The sequence below is a fragment of the Taurulus bubalis genome (assembly GCF_910589615.1).
Source record: "Taurulus bubalis genome assembly, chromosome: 16".
NCBI classification, from domain to species: Eukaryota; Metazoa; Chordata; class Actinopteri; order Perciformes; family Cottidae; genus Taurulus; species Taurulus bubalis.
The window spans coordinates 21,205,880-21,233,095 of record NC_136604.1 but is presented as its reverse complement, the minus strand read 5'-3'; the positions used below and the strand labels follow the sequence as shown (position 1 = coordinate 21,233,095).

The 27,216-nt window shown below is 44.3% G+C and overlaps 2 protein-coding genes across 2 annotated transcripts in view; both read right to left on the bottom strand.

The window, feature by feature from the left end:
- Nucleotides 1–14,426, bottom strand: part of dbpa (D site albumin promoter binding protein a) — a gene marked incomplete at both ends in the record, with an annotated part of 28,054 nt that extends 13,628 nt beyond the window's left edge. Inside the window, 3 exons of the mRNA XM_079231864.1 lie at nt 5,178–5,451; nt 6,159–6,424; nt 14,234–14,426. Coding sequence (XP_079087990.1) covers nt 5,178–5,451; nt 6,159–6,424; nt 14,234–14,426 — 733 coding nt within the window. The remainder of the gene's footprint in view (nt 1–5,177; nt 5,452–6,158; nt 6,425–14,233) is intronic.
- A 5,397-nt stretch (nt 14,427–19,823) lies between these two features.
- Nucleotides 19,824–25,183, bottom strand: znf865 (zinc finger protein 865; the record flags this gene model as incomplete). The annotated part of the gene is made up of 1 exon (XM_079232227.1): nt 19,824–25,183. One exon carries the CDS (start codon nt 25,181–25,183, stop codon nt 21,023–21,025), a length of 4,161 nt encoding a protein of 1,386 aa, XP_079088353.1. The 3' UTR covers nt 19,824–21,022.
- Between the last annotated feature and the right edge of the window lie 2,033 nt (nt 25,184–27,216).

Here is a 27,216-nt window from a genome sequence, read left to right as displayed (position 1 = left end):
TGCATGCTGGCTCTCTCGCTCCGATGATTTCTGCAGCGGCACGTGACGTGGCGGCTGCACATGGCCCGATCGTGTGAGAGCGAGAGAGAGAGAGAGAGAGAGAGAGAGAGAGAGAGAGATTTCAAAACATGCACAGCGAACACTCTTGACTCGCTCTCCCCCCTCCAGCGTTGCTCTCTCTCTCCCTCCCTCCCTCCCTCTCTCTGTGCAGTGTTCTAGAGTGCAGAGTCAGTGTCTCGTTTAACCCTTCGTCTGCCAGGATTAATCACAGCCCTGAATGTTAAATCACTGCATTATCCTGCACGCTCCTCTCTTAAAGAGACAGCGCCCGGCAGACTCTCACTCTGAATGCGTCTGTCGCCCATCGATGTTCCTGAAGTCTAGACGCCGTGGTCTCTGGTCTGGTTTGGAGGTCCAGGTCTGAGAGTGTTTGTCTGCAGCGATACGGACCGCTGACCTTTTCCATGCACTTTGTTTTGATGTGTTTTTCTCTCAGCAGTAAAAACAAAGAACTGTAAAAGTATTTTTTGAATAATGTAGAACAGCAGCTCTCAGGGGGGCCGCGAGTTAAAGCAGCAGCGTTGAGGGGATCTATTGGCGGATATTAAATGTGATATTATAAAGTACGTTTTCGGTAGCACTTTATAATAAATACACACTATTTAGCATTAGTTGAGTAGTATTAATTCAGAAGTTACTACTTAACTAACGAGTAGTCACTCCCAAATGAATCATGAATTGTAGCATTTTGTTTTAACATTTACAAAAACTTTACAAATGATCTTATTAATCATCTATAAGTCCTTAATACTTCATTTACAAATGTGGAATCCATCATTTATAAAGTAGGAAACCATAGCTTATTAATCAAGAATGAAACATTTATAACTGTGTTTATGAATGAGTTACTAATTACTGGAATAATGCTTTATAAATGATGAATTCTGTGTTTTTTCATGCTTTACTTATGCTAAATAGTGTGCACTTATTATGAAGCTGAAACCTAGTTATCCTTAACGGAGAGTTTCACAGCGATACGACCAAAAAAAAACACAAACGTCAACGTCGTGTTGCCGCTAGAGGAAAGGTCATCCTCTGGGAACCATGAATCCATCGAGTGGATGTTAAGATATTCAACAGCATTTATACGTGAGAACTTCAAACCTGCTGGTGGCGCTAGAGGAAAAGTCAAGAGGATCGACAACGTCATAAGAAATTGTCCTTTTCGATATTTGTTGCAAGTTTCACTACAAAAAAAGAAAAATCATAAATGTTTAATGGAAGGAAAACCCCATTATGAAACTCTCTATTTTCAATTAACCATCTATTCTGCTTTTATTTCTGGATATTCAATTTCATTTCTGTAATCTCAAAAGTTTCATGAAGAGAAACAGGATAAAAATTCAAATATGTTACTTTACTTTTTAGTTTGTACACACTGTTTTAAGCCTTTATAACATATAATAATGACAAATACTCGCCAGATGTTTAAAGTTACATTTCTCCTGAAAGAAGGAGCAACATAATTTAGCCAAAGGGACATTTTCTGACATATTTATTGATAAATAAGACAAAAAGGACCTGGCGGACTGTCATCATTACAGATTTAAAGTCCATATAGAAGTGCGGTTGCTCAGAGCATAAAAAACAACTTGTGGGCAAAGAGATACCAGTCAGCTGAGAATCATCTGAAGATGGCAACTTAGGATGAAACTGAAAATGTTTAAAACACGAGCACTGAAATCTAGTTTATGAATAAGTAAAATGTCAAGTTCCCAATTTAGCTGCTGCGTGTGAACTCCGGTTTGCCTGTTTTTGGGGTTCAGAGCCCATATTGCAGTTTTGTCTTCATCTGCAGCCTCACCACTGAAGCCTGTCAGTCGCTCTGCGGGGTTTAAAAACCCGTCTGCGTGAGAGATTCTCTCAGCAGCTGCTTCATCGCAGGTCATCGGGTCCGTGCAGCCGGTGTAGAGATCTGTGTTTGATTAGGAAGCTTTGTGACGCAGGGAGCTGACCTGGAAGCTGCAGCCCGAAAACGGGGAGAAGTTACGCTGATCTGGTTCCTTGTAGGGAAGTAAGGAAGCAAGGAAGTAAGGAAGTAAGGACTTGATCTTGAGGAGGGAAAGAAAAGATAGACTCGGTGGGTTGAAGAGCATCGTTAGCGGTTCAAGGTGATTTAATTGAGCTTCAGATGACGTGACTATTGTGTTTTATAGTAAAAACGTTCTGTTCCGCTCTTGTGGAAATTATAAATGTTTTTCTAAATAATCCAGCAAAAATCATTTCTGATAAAAAATGATGAAAGAAATAGGCCATGAAGGGAGAAAATGTTTCCTCTAACAACACAGTGATTGCTAAATACCAGTTAAGAGCTCATTTATTATGATTTATGTTTTTACATTTTTAAGATATATAGATAATATATTAATAATACAGAAATCTGACTAATGCATATTTGTTTTCAATACAGTTTGCACTCCAGATTTATCTCATTCTCTGTTTAATGGATGTTTTATTAAAAGGCTGAGGATGTGTGCGAACAAAAAAAAAGGCCAAAATGAAATATATTAATATAAAAATACTTCTTAAAATCAAGTCAAACTGATAATAATGAGTTGTATCTACAATGTTTGAGGGTTTTGAAGGAGAATGAATGACATCAAATCAGTGTTTCACGTTTCATGGAACAGATGTTACAGCTCCGTCACGGCTGTTTAACACAGAGCTCATCCACTCGTCTCCTTTTTTGTCCTCTTTTCAACTGAAGACAATAAATGTTGTTTATAATAAATGATGTTAAAATGTAGCTTTTACGTTAGCAAACAGGTGAACAATAAAACAGCTGCATCCGTTTCTTCATGTCTTCTGAACTCCCATTAGCACATAAAATACTTGAGGGATTTCTGGCTGGATGCATCATGCTCATCCCAGTCACGTGTGTATAATTCAGAATATAGAACACACACACACACACACACACACATGAGAGCGTGTTCACATTAAACATTTGCATGCAAATAACGAAACAAAGAGGACACTCGTAGTCAGAAGTTCCACACACACACACACACACACACACACACACACACACAAGGACACGCATGCACGCAAACACACACAGATGGCGTATTCATATAAGCAGAAGCACTCAGTACACACACACACACACACACACACACTTGCAGAGCCTTGCAGCAGTATCCAGTGGTATTCGCTTCCTTTCATGCGTCTCTTCTGTCTGTCTCATTTTTTCAAAAAATCTTTTTTCTTTCTTTCCTTCAAGCGGTTCTCTGCGGCTCGTTCTCACAGAGAGAAACTTCTCCTCTCTTGTTGTTTATAACTCGGCAAAGAAAAGACAACGCTCACAATGTTCCAGCCAGACTTCTGATAATAGGATCCTGCTGGGCAGTGTCTCTCTCTCTTTCTGTTTCCTCCTCTCTTGTCTGTCTCACGCTGTATTTAAAGTACGTTCAGGGTAGAATTATAAAGTATGGAGCTGATTCTAGCTAAATAAAAGAGCAGGGACCCAAAACAAAGAAAGATTGTAATTGTATAGTTGTGCGTTATAAATATTAAGCCTGCGACTAGAAATTGAAAGCCACAATAATCAATATATTGTGTGTTACCCAACTGTGCAGCTGCTTTAGCTGCTTTAGCTAGTTTAGCTGCTTTAGCTGCTATAGCTAGTTTAGCTGCTTTCGCTGCTTTAGCTAGTTTAGCTGCTTTAGCTAGTTTAGCTACTCTAGCTAGTTTAGCTGCTTTAGCATCTTTCAGCTAGTTGTTTCGGTTCACTCTCTCTCATCTCGGACCGCTTTTCAGTTATCGACTCTAAAAACCCACCGTTTTGTTTTTGTTTTTTTACCGTCTCAGCACCAAACAGACAAACGGACCAGAGATGTGCTCAAAGCGGAGCCTTTGGAGGCCGAAGACAACGACTTTCCCCTCAGGAGTTCTCAGAGAAGAACCTTACGAAAAGTCACATGCAGTTTTTTTGTGCAAAATATACCTTCTCGTCTGCACAGGAAACAGCTGAATTATGTTGAGACCCGGTTAGGTTCAGGAAAAGATCGTCATTTGGGTTCAAATAATAAAAATAAGTGCCATTACTGAATTACGTGACGAATGTGTAAAATGTGATCAAACAACCGTAATGCGACCCTTTACAGATGTCGGGATCTGTCAATAAATCATCGTGAAATTCGCTGTGATGGCTCTGAGAATAAAAAAAATTAAAATAAAATAAAGCACATGACCGTCAGCATGATAAAGAATGGCTTTGTGGTTTTTAATTAGCCATAATTGGAACTCGTCAGGCTTGTGAAAAACATTTTAAAAAAAACAGACAGATCTGGTTCACATCAAAAGCATCAGAGAGTGGGAACAATAAATTATGAATATGTAATGGTTGAAAACAGGCTGCTGGAGAGAGAGGAGAGCTGCCGTTTATCACACAGAGATATAATTAGACAAAACCCCTCTCTGGTTATTGTTGAAGGAGCGGGTGAGTTAATGCAATGTATCATCAAGAGTCCCCGTGTCCTCATTAGGGACGGATTATGTGCGGTTTCATATACCATGGCGCCATGATGTCATATCAATGTCGCCTCCTCACGTCAAGACGGCACATTTATAGTCTCGCCGTCGACAGTCAGAAAAGCTTTCTGACTGTCGACTGTGGAAAAGAACTGGACGTGAATTCACCCATTAGGTTGTGGACTATGCGTTTTTGAAGCCTTGAATTTGGCCTTTTGGTCGTCGCCATCTTGGTTTCTTTTGCAACCAGAAGTGACACGAGAGGGTGGAGCTAAGCATCCCCTGCTCTAAATGGACCATCATTTACTAAATTAACTCATGTTTACAATGTTAACTGAGGGAATAAATCAAGAGAGAAGTCATTTATATAGACTTCTATACAACCAGAGGAATCGCCCCCTGGTGGTCACTGGAGATAATGCAGCTTTAACACATGAAGCATATACTTCTATACAACCAGAGGAGTCGCCCCCTGTTGGTCAGTAGAGAGAATGCAGCTTTAACACATGAAGCAAAGACTTCTATACAACCAGAGGAATCGCCCCCTGGTGGTCAGTGGAGATAATGCAGCTTTAACACATGAAGCATATACTTATCACATCTTTCTGTTACTAATTAAAACCCCAAATCCCTCATTCACTCACCATGATGACACTCGGGTCCTCCCATCATGCCCGGCGGTGGCGGTGGCAGCGGCGGTGGCGGCGGCGGTGGTGGCGGCGGCGGCTGCTGCTGTTGTTGAGGTGGCAGTGGCGGCGGCGGCGGCGGCGGCGGTTGTGGCTGGACGTTCTCCAGTCCCAGCAGCGAGGAAGAGGAGGAAGAAGAGGACATGGAGGAGGAGGAAGAGGCGGAGGAGCAGGGCGGAGGAGAGGTGGGAGGGCACTGGGAGCTCTGGTTGGGCACCGCCGACTGGGAGCTCTGGGAGGAGGAGAAAATGTATAAATTTAAAAAATTGCGTGCGTTTGACTGCAGTACAGCGGTCACCCGACACCACAACGTCAATTAATAGCGACATGCTAGCTCGTTAGCTCATTGAACACCAAAGATCAAACATGAGACGAATAGTCAACAATCTAGCGTTAAGTATTACAACTACACAAAAAATGAGGATTTTCTACAACACGTGGTGTTTGCTGTCAGATCTAAGCGCCAATCAGCTCTCTGATGTGGCGACAGCCAGGTGTTTCCCATCATGCACTGGGCCACGCAGTCGTTGGTGAGCTACTGCTCTGAAATCGACGGCCGCCTTGATCTCGTGGGATTATCGTTGACCACCAGAGCAAGTCGGGACCAAGTCGGACACAAATCTAACCAGCATGCATTGCGCGCCGATCGATTCTGCGCAGAACTGGCTCGTCTCGAACGAGCCTAATAATTGTGCTTTTATTGTGTATTTTTAACTGTTCCTAGTGAGTGGGTCGGCACAAGCCTCCAGGAGGAGATCCAGGCTTTGCAGCAAATTTTGAATATTGTTGTCTGTCACAAGTTGCAGAAAGACTTTTTCCCCATAGAACTACATCTGTCACTAATAATATCCCTTATTTGAATCGTTTCTTCCTCCGTGTATGAGCCTAGAGAACCGATTCGGTTTCGTGCGACCCCGTTGTGGGGGTTCTGGTCTTTACCTGGGAGGGGATCTGGGCGCTGGTGGAGCTGGGCCCGTTGCCGTGCATCCCCATGCCGTTCTCGGTCAGGAACTCCTCCAGGTCCATGTACTGAAGCTGGAACAGGCCTCCGTCACACGGCAGGGTCCTCTCCCACAGCAGGGGGCCCAGGAACGCCGACTGGGAGGTGGGCCGCAACGCGCCGGACCCGGGGGCCCCGCCTCCTCCCGCGGCCCCGCTGTTGGTACTCTGCGATTCTTCTTCAGATTCCGAGGGCTTGTCTTTGTCTGGAGGGAAACCAGAAGTGCGTTAGATTAGTTCACCTCGACACCCAACGACGGCAAACGCCTCCCTCGTAATCTGTTTTCTCGGCTTTGCTAGTTTGTGTGTTTTATTCAGTCAATCATGACAATACAACACCATGTTATTCTATATAATGTCTAAACAGAAAGACTGAAAAGGTATAGGTAGAAAAATGCTTTCATGTGGCGAACAATTTAGTCATTCGTTCATCCGCTGTTTTTTTAAATCCCTAATTACCCCAAAAATATATCAAAAATCTGACACAGTTGCAGACACAGAATGATTCATTCGAAATATTCCATCAAACATTCTGCAGAAAAGTGCTGGAAGGAAGAGTCTGGTGGCCAGATGGTCACAGGTTTGATCTCCTGAGGGTAACACACACACACACACACACACACACCGGCGGGCGCATGATGCACATCAAACATGTTAGCGTGTGACGACACTCCGTCTCTCGCGCTACGACTGTGTTTCAGTATTTATCTCCAACTGCCACATGATGCAACGACACAGACTCAGAAAGGGAAAAAACTATGTTTTTGGGTCATTCCTGACGGCGGGTGGCTTTGGGATCCCTTCAGATCTCGCATTTCGTTACAAACGTGTGCGACGTTGTGGGAAAGATCCCTCCAGAAGACAAACAGCTGCGGGCGTCTGCAGCTTTCTGTAAAGCACTTAGCCGCGATCATTAAAAGGCTTCTATAAATAAAGTTGACTTGATTGACCCTGCACTCTGACCTCCTGCAGAGGGGGCGGGGCTTCTGATGGAAAGATAGATGTGGACATCAATAAAGCATCATCAGAAAAAATGTAATACCGAACTTCATCGCAACACACGGACAGAACAGGAGCGATTTTATTTATTTGTTGTGCTCTGATGCTTTGATGATGTCGTTCTACAGAAGTATGCCTCCATAAGTGCATAGTGAATAAATAGCACACTGAATAATAAAACCCAATGAAATAGTAATAAAAGAGCATATTTAACTGAGCTGGGATGACAGCGTAATGAGACGGAGAGAACGAGAGGGAGAGAGAGAGGGAGATGCAGAGAGACAGATGGAGAGATGGAGAGCAAGGGAGAAAGAGAAAGATAGAGATGGAGAGATAGAGACCGAGAGAGAGATGGAAAGATTGAAACCGAGGGAGAGAGCGAGAGAAAAAGAGAGACAGGGAGATGGAGACCGTGGTAGAGAGAGAGAGAGAGAGAGAGAGAGAGAGAGAAAGAAAGATGGAGCTGGAGAGAGACAGGGAGATGGAGAGAGAGACAGATGGAGAGATGGAGGCCGAGGGAGAGAAAGTAAGAGATGGAGCGAGAGAGACCGAGGGAGAGAGAGAGAGAGGGAGAGATGGGCAGATGGAGACCGAGGGAGAGAGAGATAGAGAAGGAGAGAGAGAGATGGAGACCGATGGAGAGAACATCAGGAAGAGAAGCGGGAGATTACAACGTGGAAACAGCAGAGGAAGGACGGAGGGAGAGAGGAGAGTCAAGACCATCATAATCTCTCTGCTACCGTTATCACCATCATCACCATCATCACCATCATCATCCTCTACCTGCCTTTTTTCATTTTTAGATTAGTCTGTTTAATACCAATCTCAATATAGTGAAAGCAAAAAGAGAGCCGATGAAAGGAGGAAGAGGAACAATCCGGAGCGTTTCAATTGATCAAAAGAAAAACCACAATCTCCCTAAAGAGAGTTAGAAGAGCGGACCAGGTTCCCCTCTAAATGTATATTAATCCAGAATATCAATAAAAGAAAAGGTCCAATGCTCCTAATGTTCGTATTTACAGGTGCATTACCTGTAAATACGAACATTAGGAGCCGGTTCTTCGACATATAAACAGCTGGTGGCGCTAGTTCTTCAGTCAAGCGCGACGAGAAAAAAATGGCGGCAGTAGAACCTCAAGCCGTTCAAAACAATGTACAAAAGATGGTGGAAACACGGTGGAAATATAGTAGAAATACGATGGAAATACGGCGGAAACGCGGTGGAAATACGGTGGAAATACGGTGGAAACACGGTGGAAATACTGGGGAAACACTGTGGAAACACGGTGGAAATAGGGTGGAAACACTGTGGAAACACGGTGGAAATACAGTGGAAACACGGTGGAAATACGGTGAAAATACGGTGGAAACACTGTGGAAATACGGTGGAAATACAAAGGAAGAACAAAGGAAATACGGTAGAAACACAGTGGAAATACGAAGAAAATACAGTGGAAATACTGGGGAAATACGAAGGAAGAACAAAGAAAATACGGTGGAAACACGGTGGAAACATGGTGGAAATACGGTGGAAACACGGTGGAAATACGAAGAAAATACAGTGGAAATACTGGGGAAATACGAAGGAAGAACAAAGGAAATACGGTGGAAATACGGTGCTTTAACGTGTGGAACGTTTAAGTCTCATATTTCATTTACGCAGTGATTCATTCTCAAAGTCTGATTTCTTTGTAGAATTTTTTTTCTTTGTAGAATTTTTTGCTTTTATTGACAATCTTTTCCACCTCAACTAAATGTAAAAAAAATTGCGATATTTCATGCTATTTTTTCTCTGCATGTTTACGACAAAAAATGACATACCAAAATCTATGATGAAGGGACACCAGTGCACACGCAAAAATAAAACCCTTTATCTCCAAACCAAAACTGCATGAAACACAAGCAGCTTATTGAGAGTTCAGTGCTCATTGAGCCCTGCGGACGGCGACCAATAATATAAGAACTAAAGCAGCTCAAGGTCGACACACTGCGCAGACTCACAACTGTGTGAACATGGGAATCGAACCAACGCACAGCTGGTGGCCCGACACAACCTGTAACTCTGGTTGCTCCTGTAAAGGTAATGGAGGAAGAGGTGCAGCAGCGTAAATTCACTCGTCTGTGTGCACACATTGATTCATTCCAACGGCTCAATCTTTGCACACAAATTAAAGACACACCTGCGCCCACAGGCTCCATACAAGGGAAAGAACAGAAAGAAATGACAATATGAGATGCGACTTCAAGAGAAATGAGGAAATCCCTCAAAGAGCAAGAGAATAAAAAAAGAAAAGAGGAGCAGGAGGGGAAATGGAAAATGAAGACACAGAGAGATGAGAGCGCGCTGTAAAAGATGAACAGGGCCTAAGAAGAAGAAGAAGGAAAAAAAAAAATGTAAATCAGCAGAGGGACCGAGGAAGAGACGTGATGAAGAGGAAGAGGAGAGCGAGACAGGAAGGAATGAAACGGCGTGAGAGAGAGCGACAGGCAGAGAGGAAGCGATGAGCTGGATGGAGTGGGTGTTTGTGAAGGCGTCAAACAAAAGCCGAGCAGCGAAACATTGTCTCTGGGAAGAGGAGGGAAAAAAACATCACAGAGCAGAGCATCTTCTCTTTTTTTCTGTTTTTTTTCAACGCACCCCTGAACGCATCACCTATCGTTAGGAGAGTGAGAGCTCGATGGGAGCCGACAACGAGGCCTCTGAGCTGCTTTCTGGCTCCGTGGAGAGCCTGTCAGCCGCGCTCACCATCATCATCCCCTCCTCTTCCTCCTCCTCCTCTTCCTCTTCATGCAACGGAGTAAAAAACAATGGGGCTGCAGTAGCACCAAGCGGCCACCAGGGGTCGCCAGAACAACACAGCAGGGAGCAGGGGTGTGTTTTTCTCCCTCTCTTCTGTGTGTGCGTGTGCGTGTGCGTGTGTGTGTGTGTGTGTGTGCGTGCGTGTGTGTGTGTGAGTTTTATCTGCGCTTGTGAGGTCCGACTCTGGATGGTCCATTCTGCATTCCTCACCGAGGAGACAAAACTACATAACAGAAATAAATTGTCCTTTTAAAGTGTCCTCAATAAAACCCAGTGTGTGTGTGTGTGTGTGAGAGAGAGAGAGAGAGAGAGAGAAAGAGAGAGAGAGAGAGAGAGAGATAGCCTGGTTAATATTTGTCATGGCAGCTGGTGGGAAACAATTCAATCCCACTCACTAACCTTTATTTAAACAGAGCTGAGGATCAGAACGCAAACGAGTGCTGCTGCATTTTGGTGGCATCCACTCCAGATTGAGAATCTTTTTTGAAACCCTCTTCTTCCCTCCTCCTCATCCTCATCCTCATCCTCCTCTTCCTCATCCTCCTCCTCCTCATCCACCTCCTCATGATCATTTCATTCCTCCACCAAATGCAAAAAGGAAGCGTTTAATATGACAATCCAGCGGGAGGAGAGCTAAAGTGAAAACTGAGTGTGTGTGTGTGTGTGTGTGTGTGTGTGTGTGTGTGTGTGTGTGTGTGTGTGTGTGTGTGTGTGTGTGTGTGTGTGTGTGTTGGACAAGCAGTGCCTCTGTATTTTACAATCACACCTACCCACTCAGTCACACACACACACACACTCAGTCACACACACACACACACACACACTCAGTTACACACACACACACACACACACACAATGAATAATCACCGTAATAAGTCTGTGTCATTTCTGCACCGACGTACGTTGATAGATCGAGGCTCTGAAATGAATATGCATTGTTGGTTTTTCATTTTCGAGCAGAAACTAATATATTATGTCGGTTGTCAATTCAGATGCCGTTTACTTTCTTGATTAAAATGTCAAATAAAACCCAAATGAATGCATTTTAGTGTCTGATTTGACAAAGAAAAGCAGCAAAATCATCACATTAGAGAAGCTTGAAACAAAGAATGATTCAAGACTAAATGATTAATCAAACAGTATCTTCAGCTCTATTTCAAATAGTATCACTAAAATACTACTAATACTACGATATAATGTTTCTGCAGAGGCTTCAAAATGTCTCCACGGTGCATTTATAGTTCAGGATTATGTACTTTATTTTATTGCACAATAATACAATTCACAGCAGTGCATCAAACAAACAGAGGCAGCATTGTATTTGTAGTACTTTAAAGTATATTGTAGTACATTTGAATGCACATGTAGCACATTAACATGTATTGTAGTACAATTGAATGCACATGTAGTACATTTCAATGCACTTGTAGTACATTAACAAGTATTATAGTACATTGTAATGCATTTGTAGTACATCAACATGTATTGTAGTACATTAACATGTATTGTAGTACATTGGCATGTATTGTAGTACATTTGAATGTACTTGTAGTACTTTTAAATGCACTTGTAGTACGTTAACATGTATTGTAGTACATTTGAATACACTTGTAGTACATTAACATGTATTGTAGTACATTTGAATGCATGTGTAGTACATTAACATGTATTGTAGTACATTTGAATACACTTGTAGTACATTAACATGTATTGTAGTACATTTGAATCCACTTGTAATATATTAACATGTATTGAAGTACATTGTAATGCACTTGTAGTACATCAACATGTAGTACATGTGAATGCATGTGTAGTACATTAACATGTATTGTAGGATATTTGCATGCACTTGTAGTACATTGACATGTATTGTAGTACAATGGCATGTATTGTAGTACATTTGAATGTACTTGTAGTACATTGACTTGTATTGTAGTACATTTGAATGTATCTATAGCAGATTAACATGTATTGTAGTACATTTGAATGTACTTGTAGTACATTTGAATGCACTTGTAGTACATTGACTTGTATTGTAGTACATTTGAATGTACCTATAGCAGATTAACATGTATTGTAGTACATTTGAATGTACTTGTAGTACATTTGAATGCACTTGTAGTATATTGACTTGTATTGTAGTACATGTGAATGTACCTATAGCAGATTAACATGTATTGTAGTACATTTGAATGCACATGTAGTACATTTGAATGCACTTGTAGTACGTTAATATGTCATGTAGTACATTTGAATGCACTTGTAGTACATTTCAATGCACTTGTAGTACATTAACAAGTATTGTAGTACATTGTAATGCACTTGTAGTACATTAACATGTATTGTAGTACATTGGCATGTATTGTAGTACATTTGAATGTACTTGTAGTACTTTTGAATGCACTTGTAGTACGTTAACATATATTGTAGTACATTTGAATACACTTGTAGTACATTAACATGTATTGTAGTACATTTGAATGCACATGTAGTACATTTCAATGCACTTGTAGTACATTAACAAGTATTGTAGTACATTGTAATGCACTTGTAGTACATTAACATGTATTGTAGTACATTGGCATGTATTGTAGTACATTTGAATGTACTTGTAGTACTTTTGAATGCACTTGTAGTACGTTAACATATATTGTAGTACATTTGAATACACTTGTAGTACATTAACATGTATTGTAGTACATTTGAATGCATGTGTAGTACATTAACATGTATTGTAGTACATTTTAATCCACTTGTAGTACATTAACATGTATTGTAGTACATTTGAATCCACTTGTAATATATTAACATGTATTGAAGTACATTGTAATGCACTTGGAGTACATCAACATGTAGTACATTTGAATGCATGTGTAGTACATTAACATGTATTGTAGGATATTTGCATGCACTTGTAGTACATTGACATGTATTGTAGTACAATGGCATGTATTGTAGTACATTTGAATGTACTTGTAGTACATTTGAATGCACTTGTAGTACATTGACTTGTATTGTAGTACATTTGAATGTACCTATAGCAGATTAACATGTATTGTAGTACATTTGAATGTACTTGTAGTACATTTGAATGCACTTGTAGTACATTGACTTGTATTGTAGTACATTTGAATGTACCTATAGCAGATTAACATGTATTGTAGTACATTTGAATGTACTTGTAGTACATTTGAATGCACTTGTAGTATATTGACTTGTATTGTAGTACATGTGAATGTACCTATAGCAGATTAACTTGTATTGTAGTACATTTGAATGCACATGTAGTACACTTGAATACGCTTGTAGTACATTAACATGTATTGTAGTACATTTGAATGCACATGTAGTACATTTGAATGCACTTGTAGTACGTTAATATGTCATGTAGTACATTTGAATGCACTTGTAGTACATTGACTTGTATTGTAGTACATTTGAATGCACATGTAGTACATTTGAATGCACTTGTAGTACGTTAATATGTCATGTAGTACATTTGAATGCACTTGTAGTACATTGACTTGTATTGTAGTACATTTGAATGCACATGTAGTACATTTGAATACGCTTGTAGTACATTAACATGTATTGTAGTACATTTGAATGCACATGTAGTACATTATCATGTATTGTAGTACATTTTAATGCACATGTAGTACATTAACATGTATTGTAATACATTAACATATATTGTAGCACATTAACATGTATTGTAGTACATTTGAATGTATTTGTAGTACATGAACATGTATTGTATGATATTGTAATGAGCTTTTAGTACATTGACATGTATTGTAGTACATTTGAATACACATGTAGAGCATTCACATGTATTTAAGTTCATTTGAATGCACTTGTAGTGCATTAACAAGTATTGTATGATATTTGAATGCACTTGTAGTGCATTAACATGTATTGTATGATATTTGAATGCACTTGTAGAACATTAACATGTATTGTATGATATTTGAATGCACTTGTAGAACATTAACATGTATTGTAGTTCATTTGAATGCACTTGTAGTAAATTAAAATGACATGTCTCTTGTATAATCCAGTGACTTGTCCTTACTGTCCCTTTAAGAAGTTTCTCGCCTATCGGAACCCTTTCTCTCTCACATACACACACACACACACACACACACACACACACACACACACACACACACACACACACACGAACACGAACACGAACACGTGCACACACACTCACCTTTCATCTCGCAGCAGTCCTTGGTTCCTCTCTGGTCGGCCTTGATTGGCAGCTGGAGCAGAGTCTTCAGGTTGGTCATGGAGGTCAGGTGTCCGCCTTGGGGGCCGCTAGGCGCGCTGCTGGCCCCGAACTGAGGGCTCGTGGCCCCGGCAGGGAGATCCGGCGGTAGGAGCTGAGTGAGAGGCCTTGACATAACTTCCAAGGGAGGAAGAGGAGGAGGAGGAGGAGGTGGGAGTTCCAGGGGGAGGGAGGAGGAGGAAGAGGCGGCGAGGAGCGGAACCTGCAGCCCGTAAGTTCAAGATCAAAATAATCCAATTAGCGACACTAATTGACAGGCGCGACGTCGAAAGATGCGCGCGCTGAAGACCTCCACCTGATGTCCCGCCTGTCTTCCCGTCCCATGAAGAAGAAAAATGTGTGTGCAAAAAAAAAAAAAGAACCAAAAAAAAGAAGGGGGCACTTATCTCCAAAATGGCACCATGTTCTCCCGAGCCTAAAGCATCCTCTCACACCGGCGGAGCGGTCGCGAGCTGCGGACCCCTCTTGTCTTTATTCTTCTGTTTTATTTGTATTTTATTTTTTTATTTTAACTAACTCAGCGCCGCACTCTCGCACACGCGCGCGCGCACAGGAAGACGGATTGAATCCCGGAGCTTTCTGCAGCGAGTGAAGTCCTCCTCCCCCCCCCCCACCCTCCCCCCACCCTTTAGCCTTCGAGTTTGTGTGGGGGGGGGGAAACACTCACAAACTCACCCTCGGGTCCGGCTGATCGATCGATCGACCCGATTGATCGATCGATCGTTGGGGGGTGATCTTAGTCCAGAGGTGGGAATAAATAAATAAGCAAAAAAGGAAGAAATAGAAGCGGAGTCAAACGGCGGTAGAGTCCCATGCAGTGAGCAAGAGAACAGCAGAGGCAGCAGAGTCTCCAAAAGGAAATTAAAAAAACAACTTGTGATTAAATATGAGCGAGAAAAATATAAGATGAAGGAAATAAAGAGAACCCCCCCCCAAAAAAATAATAATATCCAGTAGTATGAGAGTCAGATAGATGAGACTGATGGCTCTTATTTTCCTCCCTCTCCCTCCCTTTCTCGCTCTCTCCCTCTCTCTCTATTTTCGTCGTTCTTTCTGATTCTCTCTCTCTCCCAAGTCAGCTGGAACCAACACGGGCCGCTCGTGTGACGTCACCGCTCACGGGGGAAAGGACTCTTGGGGGCGTGGATCGTTTGCATAGCGAGGCCACGCCCCCTCTTCTCGGTAACGCGCTCTGCGTTCACGGATGCATGGGAAAGCTGGCAAATGTGAGCTTTTACACACGTGAACCTACCATTCCAACTCGAATTTCTCTTTTTTTTTAAGGTGAAACATACAGGATATTGCATTAAAATTGAAATATATATATATATATATATATATATATATATATATATATATATATATATATATATATATATACACACACTATGTGGACAGTTGTCTTTGGCTTCATTACTATCAACACATAAACTAATATAAACGTTTGTTGAGAGTTCAATAACATGTAATCTAATAGCCAACTTTTTTCACGCTATTATGACAATGTATCATCTCATTTTGAGTTTAACACTTTATTATCACTACCAGTTCTACTTTAACAAGCGCGCTCTTATTTGCGATTCCTCCGGTATGTACGTGAACGCAACGAATATTTGCATAAAGTACAACACCTCCCCGCGGTTTCAGCCAATGGCTGCCTGCAGCTGGGGCTGCTGCGCGCTAAGCCACGCCCACCCGAGCCGAGCTCTTTCCTGGATGGACCGTGAACGCACCCCGCCCCTTGTTCTTCTCTCACGCTGTCATTTTTTAAAGCAGGGAGGCCAAAACAACAGCGAGGACCACTGACTGAGTTGTAAACCCCTAAAAAAAAATAAAAGAGTACTGACACGTCAGGATGCGGTTTGCTTTCCTCCATGATGTTTCCCTCCTCTCTGGTTTTAGACATGTAGCTCAAACAAAGTGGGCGGATATGACGCATTACAAATCTCTGACGTGTGTGTTAAAAGATAACAGTTTGGCACAAAAAAATAAAAAATATAAATGTTTCCCTTTTTTATTTATTAATAAGTGTTATTACTCATGAAACAACTTTAATCCATTGCGTTTTTAAATTATTACGTTTTATTTAATGTGTTTTAATCCCGGGAACAGAGAGTCACGTTCGTCTGTTTTTCTCCTTGTTAAATGTCCCCATCTGCCTCTCGCGCTCGGAACACCGAAGAAGCACATGGCCTCGGCACGCGCCGACGGTTGCCTACCGGCGACCCTGCCGCGTCGCGATTGGCTGAATCTAGGTCACTCGCGGCCTCTCCCAGCCTCCCATTGGCCAAAATTAGGTCACAGTCTCCGCCCACAGGTTTCCCCATGCAACTGCCGCGTGACAGGCCGTCTGGAGAGGGGGGGGGGGGGGGGGGGGGGATTGAGGGAGGGGGAAGAGGAGGGGGGCAAGGGGGGATTTGTGTTTGAACAAATAAATAAATGTTTCTCTATAACAAATTCAACAGAAATAAATGAAAATAAATATAAAAAATAGAAATAAAATGTAAATTTAGATGAAAGTACCCACAAAACAGAAAATTAAACAAATACAAAAAGAGTAGGATAACAAATAAAAACAAATAAATTAAAAATTAAAAATAAATTAAATATACCAAAAACGTAATGTTTCTGTATGTAGTACTTGTTTTGTTTACCTATTATATAACATAATGGTGTGTTGAATATTCATAATATGCTGTATGTATTTGCTGTTTATGTGTAGCATGTACTTCTGTGTTGTATCATACAATAGCTTGTTGCCTTTTAATGTTAATATATTTAAATTCGGACTTTACACTGCATGCATACAACCAATTTAAACATTGTTTTATTTTATTTTATAGTCTTTTCTTAAGATGTCTTTGTGCAGAAACTACAGCTGAAAAAATAGACTTTTGGTTTAAAAAAAATGTAGAAAATGTAATACAACAAAGTGGTAAATAAATGACAAAAAAAAATACCCTTGTGAGTAACTTTAGGACATTGACAGTTTATGCATGTACACAGTCCTTGATAAATCAATCCACACGTGTTCTTTGATAGTGAACACAGGTTTGTACTTAATTTACATGTTTGGTCTCGTTATTCACGTGTTGAATTATGTTGTGTGTGCAGATCAGAATGAAAGCTGCAAAAGGCACATCCATAACTACAATAATAGCAATAATGATAATAATAATAACCGCCTATGAAGGAAATAAAGGCGCAAATCCTTGTTTCCTGTTTATGCTAATTTGTCTGATTCATAAATCAGACGCAGCAGCTGCACTCTGGGAACAACAGTTCTTGGAAAGGACCTGAAAAAAAAAAAAAGCCTGCAAGTCTTATGTGGTGACAGGGTGCTGTCAGATATACGTGACAGGAATGTGCTAGTAGTAAGAATCCAAAATTAACCCTGTGTCTGCGTGTGCATGTGTGTGTGTGCGTGTGTGCGTGTGTGTGTGTGTGTGTGTGTGTTGGCATGCATTAGTGAAAGTGAGGAACAACAGCTTGACTCCACTAATGTGTGATCCGAGTTTCATGAGCCATTTCCAAGTCAGATTATTTCCCGCAGCCGTCATTTTAAAGTGTTTAAACGGCGCCATCTAGTGGCCGTTTGGCAGTAATGCGGCAAAAAATATGACAAACGTCAAATTAATGTGCAGCTCTCACAACTACAATACACTTGTTCTCCAAGTACTTCTACAACATTGTTTAGTGAGAGTTCAACATAATGCAATCAAATAAAATGTACATTCTACAATACTTTATAAGCTTTTACGACAATATGTGTATAGTCCCATTTAATAAACTATACATAATCATAATAGTTCCTTCACTTGGCAGGATAAAAGTGCTGAACGCGGGAGAAACAAACCTTTAAAATCACCACGAGGCGCTCGCCTTCCACAGTGTTCGTGTACTCGTAACCAAGTACTTCTTCAGTGTATTTTGAGATACTTGTGCTCAACTTTGTGTATTTATACTTCTACTCCAGCCTCCTGGATCAGCTGGAAAATGCATAAAAGTAAAAAAAATGTAAAAGGCACGAGATTTTTATAGAACATGATGCATTGCTGTGTAGATTTAAGTTAAAATTCAACACATTTATGCAGAATATAAACCCTGAAACGTCACTTAAGGCCAACATTTCACTGCACATTAAGTACTTTAAGTGCGTCTTTCTTGCATCTGTAAGTAAAAGGTTTTGAATGCAGTACTTCTACTCGGAGCGGAGTCTTTGTTTACTTCAATAAAGGATGCGAGCAACGCTTCCACAGCTGTGGAAGCACGCGTGGATGCAAACGAGGCCCCAGGTGGGCTGGAGGTGCACCACACCTGAGCTGCGGTCAGGATGGAGCTGGAGGAAACGGTGGTTAACACACTCAGTGAATTCATTATCAAGAAACCAGCTGCTGTGTTCGTGGCGTTCAGATCGGATATAACATAACCTTTATGTGTGAAAAAATATGGATGAATCTTTATTAAAAAGGAGTTGAAAGTTATTCAAGATAATCAAATGTTGAAACTGAAATTTGGGACTTTGTTTTTGTGTTTAACTGAACAAAAGTAATTAAATAAATGTTGTCAATAGTTTTTATACAGAAAACTTGACGGTCCCCTGAATATCTTCACTGAAATGTTAGATTTATTTTATTTATAAAAAGGAACAAAAGGAATTTATCTAAATCCAAAAATATTCTTCACTTTACACTTTTTTTAAATTAAATTCTGCGAATTTATATTCATATCTAAACTATTGAGTAAAGTTTACTAAATGTTTATTTTATTAAATGTTCAGCATACTAAAATTATTTATGTAACCTCAATTGCCGTTTACCTTTTTGTACATGCAAATCAATGTAATGGTTTAATTTCTACAAAATTAAATTTCATCCAATTAAAAATGTTTCGCTGTTACTAATATCTTAATGTTTGTGGAAAGAAATATTTAAGTAATGTTTTGATGCTTTTAAATGACATGAATTAAATCCCACTCACTGACATTGTAATGTTCACCTGAACAAGAAGAAAGAAGAAAAACAACAACTTCTAAACGATCCGATTGGTTATATAGAACAGTGTGTGGATACGATTAGAATAAATATAATAAACGTACAGTTGAGGAGGAGCAGCTTGAATTAAGTGCTACTGGCACAATATTCTTTTTTTTGGTGAACAATTGTATAAAAAGGGCTGTAACTTCATTTTTTTTTTTTTTTATAATAAAATGTCCTGGGGGAGAAAACATATAATTGACAGTAAATAAGAGATATTATTTCATTGGTGGCCTTCTTAATACATTTTAAATCTGTCAATAGAAAGTCAGTTACAAAAACAATGTTGTTTAAGGAAATCCTATTTCCCATACATTTTGTAATAAATTAGTTTTATCTTGGAAAATTCTCCTAAAAATAAAAAAAACTTAGTAATTTGCACCTAAAATTAATACAAAAAGTCTGAAATACTTTCTAGTATTTATCACTACTAGAAAACATGAACTTAAACCAACTCAACCAGTTCAGATTTTTTTTTTTTTTATTTGATTTGAGGGTTTTCAACAACTCACTTTTAGGCAAAGAAAAGGATAGTAATTTAGTAATAATATTACATGTTTTAGTTTTACAGAAAACAAAAAAGGAAAAAGTAAAAACACGCCTGGACAGGACCTAAGTAATAAACTATGTGTACACGCTTCTGTTACAAAAAAAGTGGGCATAACCGTGGCAGGTCAAAGGTCACAGGGAGGGGAAACAATATCACATGATACATGAACTCATCCCGCCGCCCACACAACACCAACGGTGAGAAAGGAAATGATACTTGGGAGTAAAAAACAGCAAATAATCAATATATAATAAAATATAATACGAATTGTACAGTACACTCCGGTTATTTCTGTCGTCCTTTTTAAAATCCCGAACACATTAACAGTTTTGAGTCGCGTTTGTTTTCCTCCTCCGGGACGGAGGACACGCCTCGTTTAAAAAAATGACAAAAGTAGTGTACATTAAAAACAAGGTCAACACTTTGTTTCCTCCTCTTCATCCTCCTTTTTTTTGTTTTTCCTTTTTAAGTCACTTTTGTGACGGATTAGACCCTTTTTGTTTTTCCATGGAGGATTTCTTACTTTTCCTCTTAAAAAGATGAATTTATCTAGAGGGCAGATGTCATCTCGGTTTATATATATATTTTTAAAAAAGAGAGAGAGAGACTCTCTACTCGGGGGAAACAAATATGACACATACAGACGATACGGTTCAACTGTGAATAATGCGGAAACAGTTTGAAAAAATACACCGGTACTAAAAAGGTACCTCACTTCTACAGTCGCCTTCCAATCCACACGCTAACGAGGGAACATTTTAAATAAAATAATGAAAGGATGGAAAGGAAACTGGATTAATGCATTGAACAGGTGCTACTAAAACAAGGGCTCCTCTTTCCTCAGGAGGACAGAGGAGGGAGTGGTTCTGATTTTTGGGGCCTTTTTGAAGTCCTTTAATGAAACCACCTCTGCTGCAGTAAGTGAAGGGGTTGAACACAGATTTATCCGGTGAGGCGGCGTCACGCTAAACCCTCGCCCGTTGTCCCGTCTTGTTCTGTTAAAAACTTGCTCGCTTCTTGGATTATTTAAAAAAAATAAAACATCAAAAACAATCTAGTCTAGAAAACTGTTTTTTTTTCTCTTTTTTTTTTTTCCTTTCTACGTCGTCGTCGTCGTCGTTGTTTTTACTGGCTGTACTCGGTCAGAACTGTTGATCTCTCCGGCGGCTGCACCGGCGCCAGAACCGCGGCCGTTAGCGGTGGTACGACGCCGACGACCGGCGAATTGTCACTCTCTGCCTGCGGCGTTTTCGGCTTCGCCAGCGCCCAGTGGGCCGACGCGCCCCGGCAGCAGAACTTGTGGCGGGCCAGCAGCCCGGCGTTCCAGAAGCGGTGGCGGCACCGGCGGCACCGGAACGCCGCCTGCTTCAGGTGCCGGCCCCGGTGCTTCAGGGCCTTGTGCAGCGAGCCGGAGCGCCGGCCGCACACCTGGCAGCGCAGCCGGGCGTGGCGGCCCGCGGTCCTCGGCGGGTGCCGGACGGCGCAGTGGACGAGCAGGGCGCCCTGCTTGGCGTACGTGGCGCTGGGGCAGATGGGGCAGGGGAAGCGCTTGATGGGGATCTCCATGGAGGTGAGCCCGGTAACCCCGACGGCGCCGCCGGTCCACGACTTCACCCGCATGAGCCCGCCCTTCACCCTCAGCTGGGCCAGGATCTTCTTCTTCTTGAGCTGCGCCTGCAGCCGGCCCCGCCTCCTCCTCAGGAGCAGCAGCTTCTTGCGGGTGTCCTTACTCAGCGGGACGCCCACCAGCTTTCCGTCTCGCATGATGCTGTGGATCAGCAGGCGCTTTTTTTTTTTCCTTTGCTTTTTTGTTTGTCCATGCCGCTTTTGGGTGTTTTTTGAGCGGTACTGAAAAGGGTGCTGCAGCTGCTGATGTGCCGGTTGCTGCTGTTGTTGTAGTTGCTGCTGCTGCTGTTGCTGCTGCTGCTGCTGCTGCTGCTGCTGCACGGGGTTCCCTTGCTGCATGTGAGACGACCCGGCGTAGTTGGCGCCTGATCCAGACTCGTAGAAGAGCGGCGAGTACCCGGGCGGTTGGGTCTGGTTGACCCGCTGGCCGCTGCGGTCGATGCCGTGCTGGGACAGCTTGTGGCGCACCAAGCTGTTGGAGTAGGCGAAGGCTTTACCGCACACCTCGCAGCGAAAGGACTTTTCCAGGCCGACGCCGCCGCCGTGAACCGTCTGCTGATGCGCCGTCAGGTGGAAGTAGTGCCGGAATGATTTCCAGCACACGGTGCAGGTGTAGAGCCTCTGAGACGGGGTGCCGGACGTCGGGGACTTTTCTCCTTGGGCGCAGGGCGAGAAGTAGTCGGCGTTCCCCGCGGTGGCGACTTGGGTGATGGCGGCCGCGGCGGCAGCGGCGGCCGCCCCTTTAATCCGCCTCCCCTGGCTGTCGATCTCGCCTTTCCTGTGCAGCTTGCCGTGCCTCACTAAGCTCTGCGCGTAGGCGAACATCTTCCCGCACAGATTGCACTTGTAGTTCTTCTGACCCGAGTGCACGGTCAGATGCTTGGTGAGGTGGAACGGCTCGCGGAACATCTTGCCGCACACGTCGCAGGCGTGCGGCTTCTCGCCCGTGTGGACGCGGTTGTGGCGCCGCAGGGTCTCCGCCCGCCTGAAGCGCTTGCAGCAGATCTGGCAGCTGTACGGCCTCTCGGTGCCGTCGCCCGGGGGCGCGGGGCTCCGCCTCCTCCGGACGAGGTTGCTCGGGTCCCTCGGGTCCCTCTTCTCCCGGGGCTTCCTCGGCCTCCTGGGCTTGGCGTGCGGCTGGCTTGGGTGCGTCAGCGGCATGGTGGAACCGTTGAGGCCCGACGTGGACGACGGTCCACCCATGTTACCAAACCCCAACCCGCCCAGCAGGCCTCCGATGATGTCCCGCCTCTCTCCTTCCCGGCCCTCTGAGTTTATATCGCAAGAGGCGGCGGCCGCGGCAGCGATGGCCGACATCGCGCTGCTGGTGACCTCGTCCTCCGAATCGTCCAATAGGGAGGAGAGTGGGAGGTGTGGATGTGGATGATGCTGCTGCGGCGGAGGGTGGTGATGGTGGTGGTGGTGCGGCTGCTGCTGCTGGCTCTGTGGGTGGGGATGAAGAGTTGGAGCTAAAGGGGCCTTACGCAGAGTCTGGCTGCTCATTTCACCGGCCAGCGTACTCTCGGGGGAGTACAGCGACGCGGATTGCGATCGCCGGTAGTCGTCGACCCCGCTGTTGTAGGCCGACGGATTCTGGTAGCGATTCCTGGAATAATCCGTTGCATACTTGTCATTAGTCATTGCTGCCCCATCGTTTGGGATCCCCACTCTGTCCGCGCCGCCGCTTCCCATTTTGCCGCCGCTCGGGTTGGGCCCGCCGCCGCCGCCTCCTCCTCCTCCGCTCCCGCCGCTGTTGACCCGGTTCTTTGAACTCCGCGGCGGTTTCCCGCAGGCGCCCGACGCGGCGTGGTTGAGGAGAGAGGTGCTCTCGCGGAAGCAACGCCCACAAGCCGGGCAGCGGAAGGGCTTCTCGTCGTGAATCTTCTCGTGTCTGGTGAGCGACTCCCGCCGGTTGAAGGACTTCTGGCAGATGGTGCAGGCGAAAGGCCGGTTTTCCGAGTGGGTGACGCTGTGTTGGATGAGGTGACCCCTCTTTTTGAATTTCTTCCCGCACTCGCCGCAGCAGAATACCCTCTCCGGGCTGGGGGAGTTACAGTCCGACTTCCTGCTTTGGCTTTCTGGCGTCAATCCGTGGCTGCGGAGATGCCGGCGGAGGCTGGAGAGATGGGTGAAGGTTTTGCCACATTCGCCGCAGTGGTAAAGGGCCTCTGGCTCGGGCTGGCCGGACGAACTGTTACTGTCTTGGGATTTGGACAACTGTTGGTTCCCGTTGGCCACGAGCACAGAGGTGGAGTTGGAAGAGGGGGGCGCAGACGAAGAGGAGACGGCGGTGGAGGAGGACGGCGAGAGGAGGGAGGAATGCGGCGGCTCGCCTCCGATGCCGCTTATCCCGACGCCGCCGGCTCCTCCTCCCACGAGGCCCGCCGAGGAGCTCTGACTGTGCCCGCTGGAGCCGCTGTTGAGGCAGTTACCGCCACTGCTGCTGCTGTGGCTGCTGCTTTCCGACTTCCTCTGCGGCAGGTAGCCCGCCATCGCCTTCTTTCTCCGGCTCCCGCCGCTCGAAGCGGACGACGACGAGCTGTCGCCCGTCTTCGCGTCGTCTTTAGAGAGGGACAGGTGTAGCGGCAGCGGGAGGGGGAGGCCGGCCTCCTGCTGCATCAGCGACGCGATCTGGTTCGAGGAAAGGACCGGAATGCCTTGGAAGTCGAAGCCGCCCAGCGGGGGCGGCTGGGGGGCCGGGTGGAGCGGGTGCGGGTGGTGAGCGTGGCTGTGTGGATGAGATAAGGCGTGGGGGGTCAGCTGCTGCTGTTGCTGCTGAGGCGGCGGAACTGCGTGGCCGTGGCTGTGCGAGGAGTGGAGGGCCGGGGGAGGGGCCAGGGCCGAGTTTGACTCGGGCCCTTGCCCCAGGCCCAGGCCCAAGTGGTTGTGAGTGCCTTGCTGGACAAGGAACTGCTCGAGGCTGCTGTTGGTGGGGACGCCGGACAGGAAGTACTGGTTGGCCGCGAGCATGCAGCTGAACTGCTGGTGGAGGCTGCGGGGGTCCGACTGGCCGACTAAAGGCACCGCGGTGCTGCCGGAAGGGTTAATGGAGGCCGAAGAGGTGGAGGTGGAGGCGGAAGAAGAGGCGGGACCGGGGGTGGGCTGGGGGACGGAGAGCCCCGGATGCAGCGGCGGAGGCGGGGGCGCGGTCGTGACAACGCCGCCGATGACCCCCGCACTCCCGCCGCCGCTCCCGCCAAAGTCAAATCGGCCCATTCCCGAGTGGAGCTGCTCCTGAGCCAACGCCGCCTCGGCCGGGTGGAACGGCCGCAGGAACTGTGGGTAACCCGAGCTGCCGCCGCCGCCGCTGCTGCTGCTGCTCATCTTGCTGGACTTCCTGGAGCTGTGGGACGACGACGACGACTGGCTCTGGTGGGAGATGGATGGGGGCGGGGCGCTCATTTTGGCGAACAGCGACGACGAGTCGGCGAAGGCGTTGCTCCGGGAGCTCTGGAGGGCGCCGAGGCCGAGGCCGGACAGGAGGCTCCCGGAGCTGTCGGCGGAGGGCTGGTGCTGCTGCTGGAGCTGCTGCTGGTGCTGCAGCTGGACCTGCTGCTGGTGGCTCAGCTGCCGCTCCAACCCGAGGCCCTTGAACTGGTGGGCCTGGTGTCCGCTCAGCATCTCCAGGATGTCCATGGGGTACTTGCTGAACTGGAACATCTTCCAATAGAGCTTTGGCAAAGTGGCACGGAGCCACGACTGCCACGTGCACTGAGGCTGGGATTGCTAGGGACCCCTCGTCCAACCGACGAGAGGGTGGGGTATTCAGAGGTAGTCCGGACCCTCGAGCGTCCAACAAACACGCAATAATCCAACGAAAGCCGATGCTTTGATTTTCTCACATAAGTGTCAAACTTTTTTCAAGAGTGAAGCCTTCAAGTGCTTCTGTGGGATGTTTTTATATATAAAAAAAAGGTCATAAATAGGTAAAACTAAATCATACTAAAAAAATAAAACAAGAGTCTGTAGTGTTTCTTGAAAGTGTTCCATAATAGTTTTAGTTTTTTAGGTCAGCAGTCCCATGAAGTGGAGTGTGTCCGTTATTCCCGTGGAGAAAGAACCACCGCTTCTCTGCCCGGCCGTCTCGTCATGGAGTTTTTTGGACAGTCTGAAGAGCGAAGAAAGAAAAGAAAAAGGAAACAACAATGTCAGTTAATGATTCAGCGACTTCATCCGGAGCAGATAAACAAAACATTTTTGGTACAGCAAGCTCAACAACACTGAATAAACAACTCGGATAAACATAGTTTTGCATTTTGAGCTGCTGTTACTAATTACCATTTAACATGCAAGGGGTTTGCCAGAAACTACAACGGTAACTTGTTGTTTTGGGTGATATATTACTGCATATTGCAAAATTGGAAGGTTTTATTAAAAAAAAAGCGTGGTAAGTTTTATACATCTCATTTTCAAAAACACATTTTGTAACCGCGGTCACCACATCTGAACCTGTCGACTATAAATACACGCGCGTTGACAATGCCCGACTCGAGAGAAAATTGCGTTCCCTCTTCATACCGAATACCCACGCAGAGGCCTGAGCGAGTGGCACGATTATTTGTGTGTCAAAAACTTGGAAAGCGCTTCAGCCTTTTTGGTTGTTTGTATAACAATGTATGGTAAAAAAAAAAATAAAAAAAATGTTCTTCAGGCGGCTTTCTAATACAAGCCCGCTGGAACCCGACGAACCAACAGCTGCCGTCAACGTATAACTCCACAAGGTGTTTTCTTTGGCTCCAAATAATACACAAAATACCAAAAAAACATACTCTTTATAGTCAAATGTTTGCAAAATACAAATACTTTATATAGTGTACTGTATGTATGCGAGAGAGCAGTTTTTAAAATCACATTTGTGTGAAGTTACTCAAGAAAATGAATCATTAGAGACAAAACGGAGATGTGAAGAAGCCACATCCATCCACTGGTTTCCAATTATGGAACCGCAATTCTGTTGCAATAATCAGAAAATAGTATAATTAAACTGGTTTTGTGTTACTTAAAGCGGCTGGTGGGCCCAGTCTGACTGGTGTTTGTCTCTTCACACTGCAGAGAGACCAGTGAGAGGGAAATGAAATGAGAGTGGTGGCTCAAAATGCCACACGACTCCTGTCCAGCTCCTGCTGGATAACATGGCTGCCCGCCGCCTCCAACACACACACACACACACACACACACAGACACACACACACACACACACACACACAGCTAAATGCCAGATATGTCTGGTGGACAGTGTCTTTGTGTGTGAGAGCAAAAACAGGCTGCGGAGAACCAACATTCAAACTCAGCGAATCCCTTCACTCAAAGTAATGTGACATTTAGAGATTTACATTTTCAATTAACTTCACTGATTATGTCCGTTATTATTTCCCCGTTAACCCATCAAAGAATGAACCAACCAACGTGCAGATGGATGCAACTCAGTCGCTCGGCATCTAGAGCATTAACAGCTGATTCCCAATCAGGTCCTGTTAAATCTTTTTATTTCTTAACAGTCAGTCAGAAATAAGAGTAATATTCTGCTAATAATACACCAGAGGAGTTTCTACGACTGCAATTTTTGGCCACAACTCGATTTAAAAATATATATATGCAACAAGACACCCGGGACAAAGCACCGCACAGACGGGTCACCAATCTTAAGCCCAGTTCACACAAAATGCTCAAATGCAACTCTAAGTTTTGAGCAA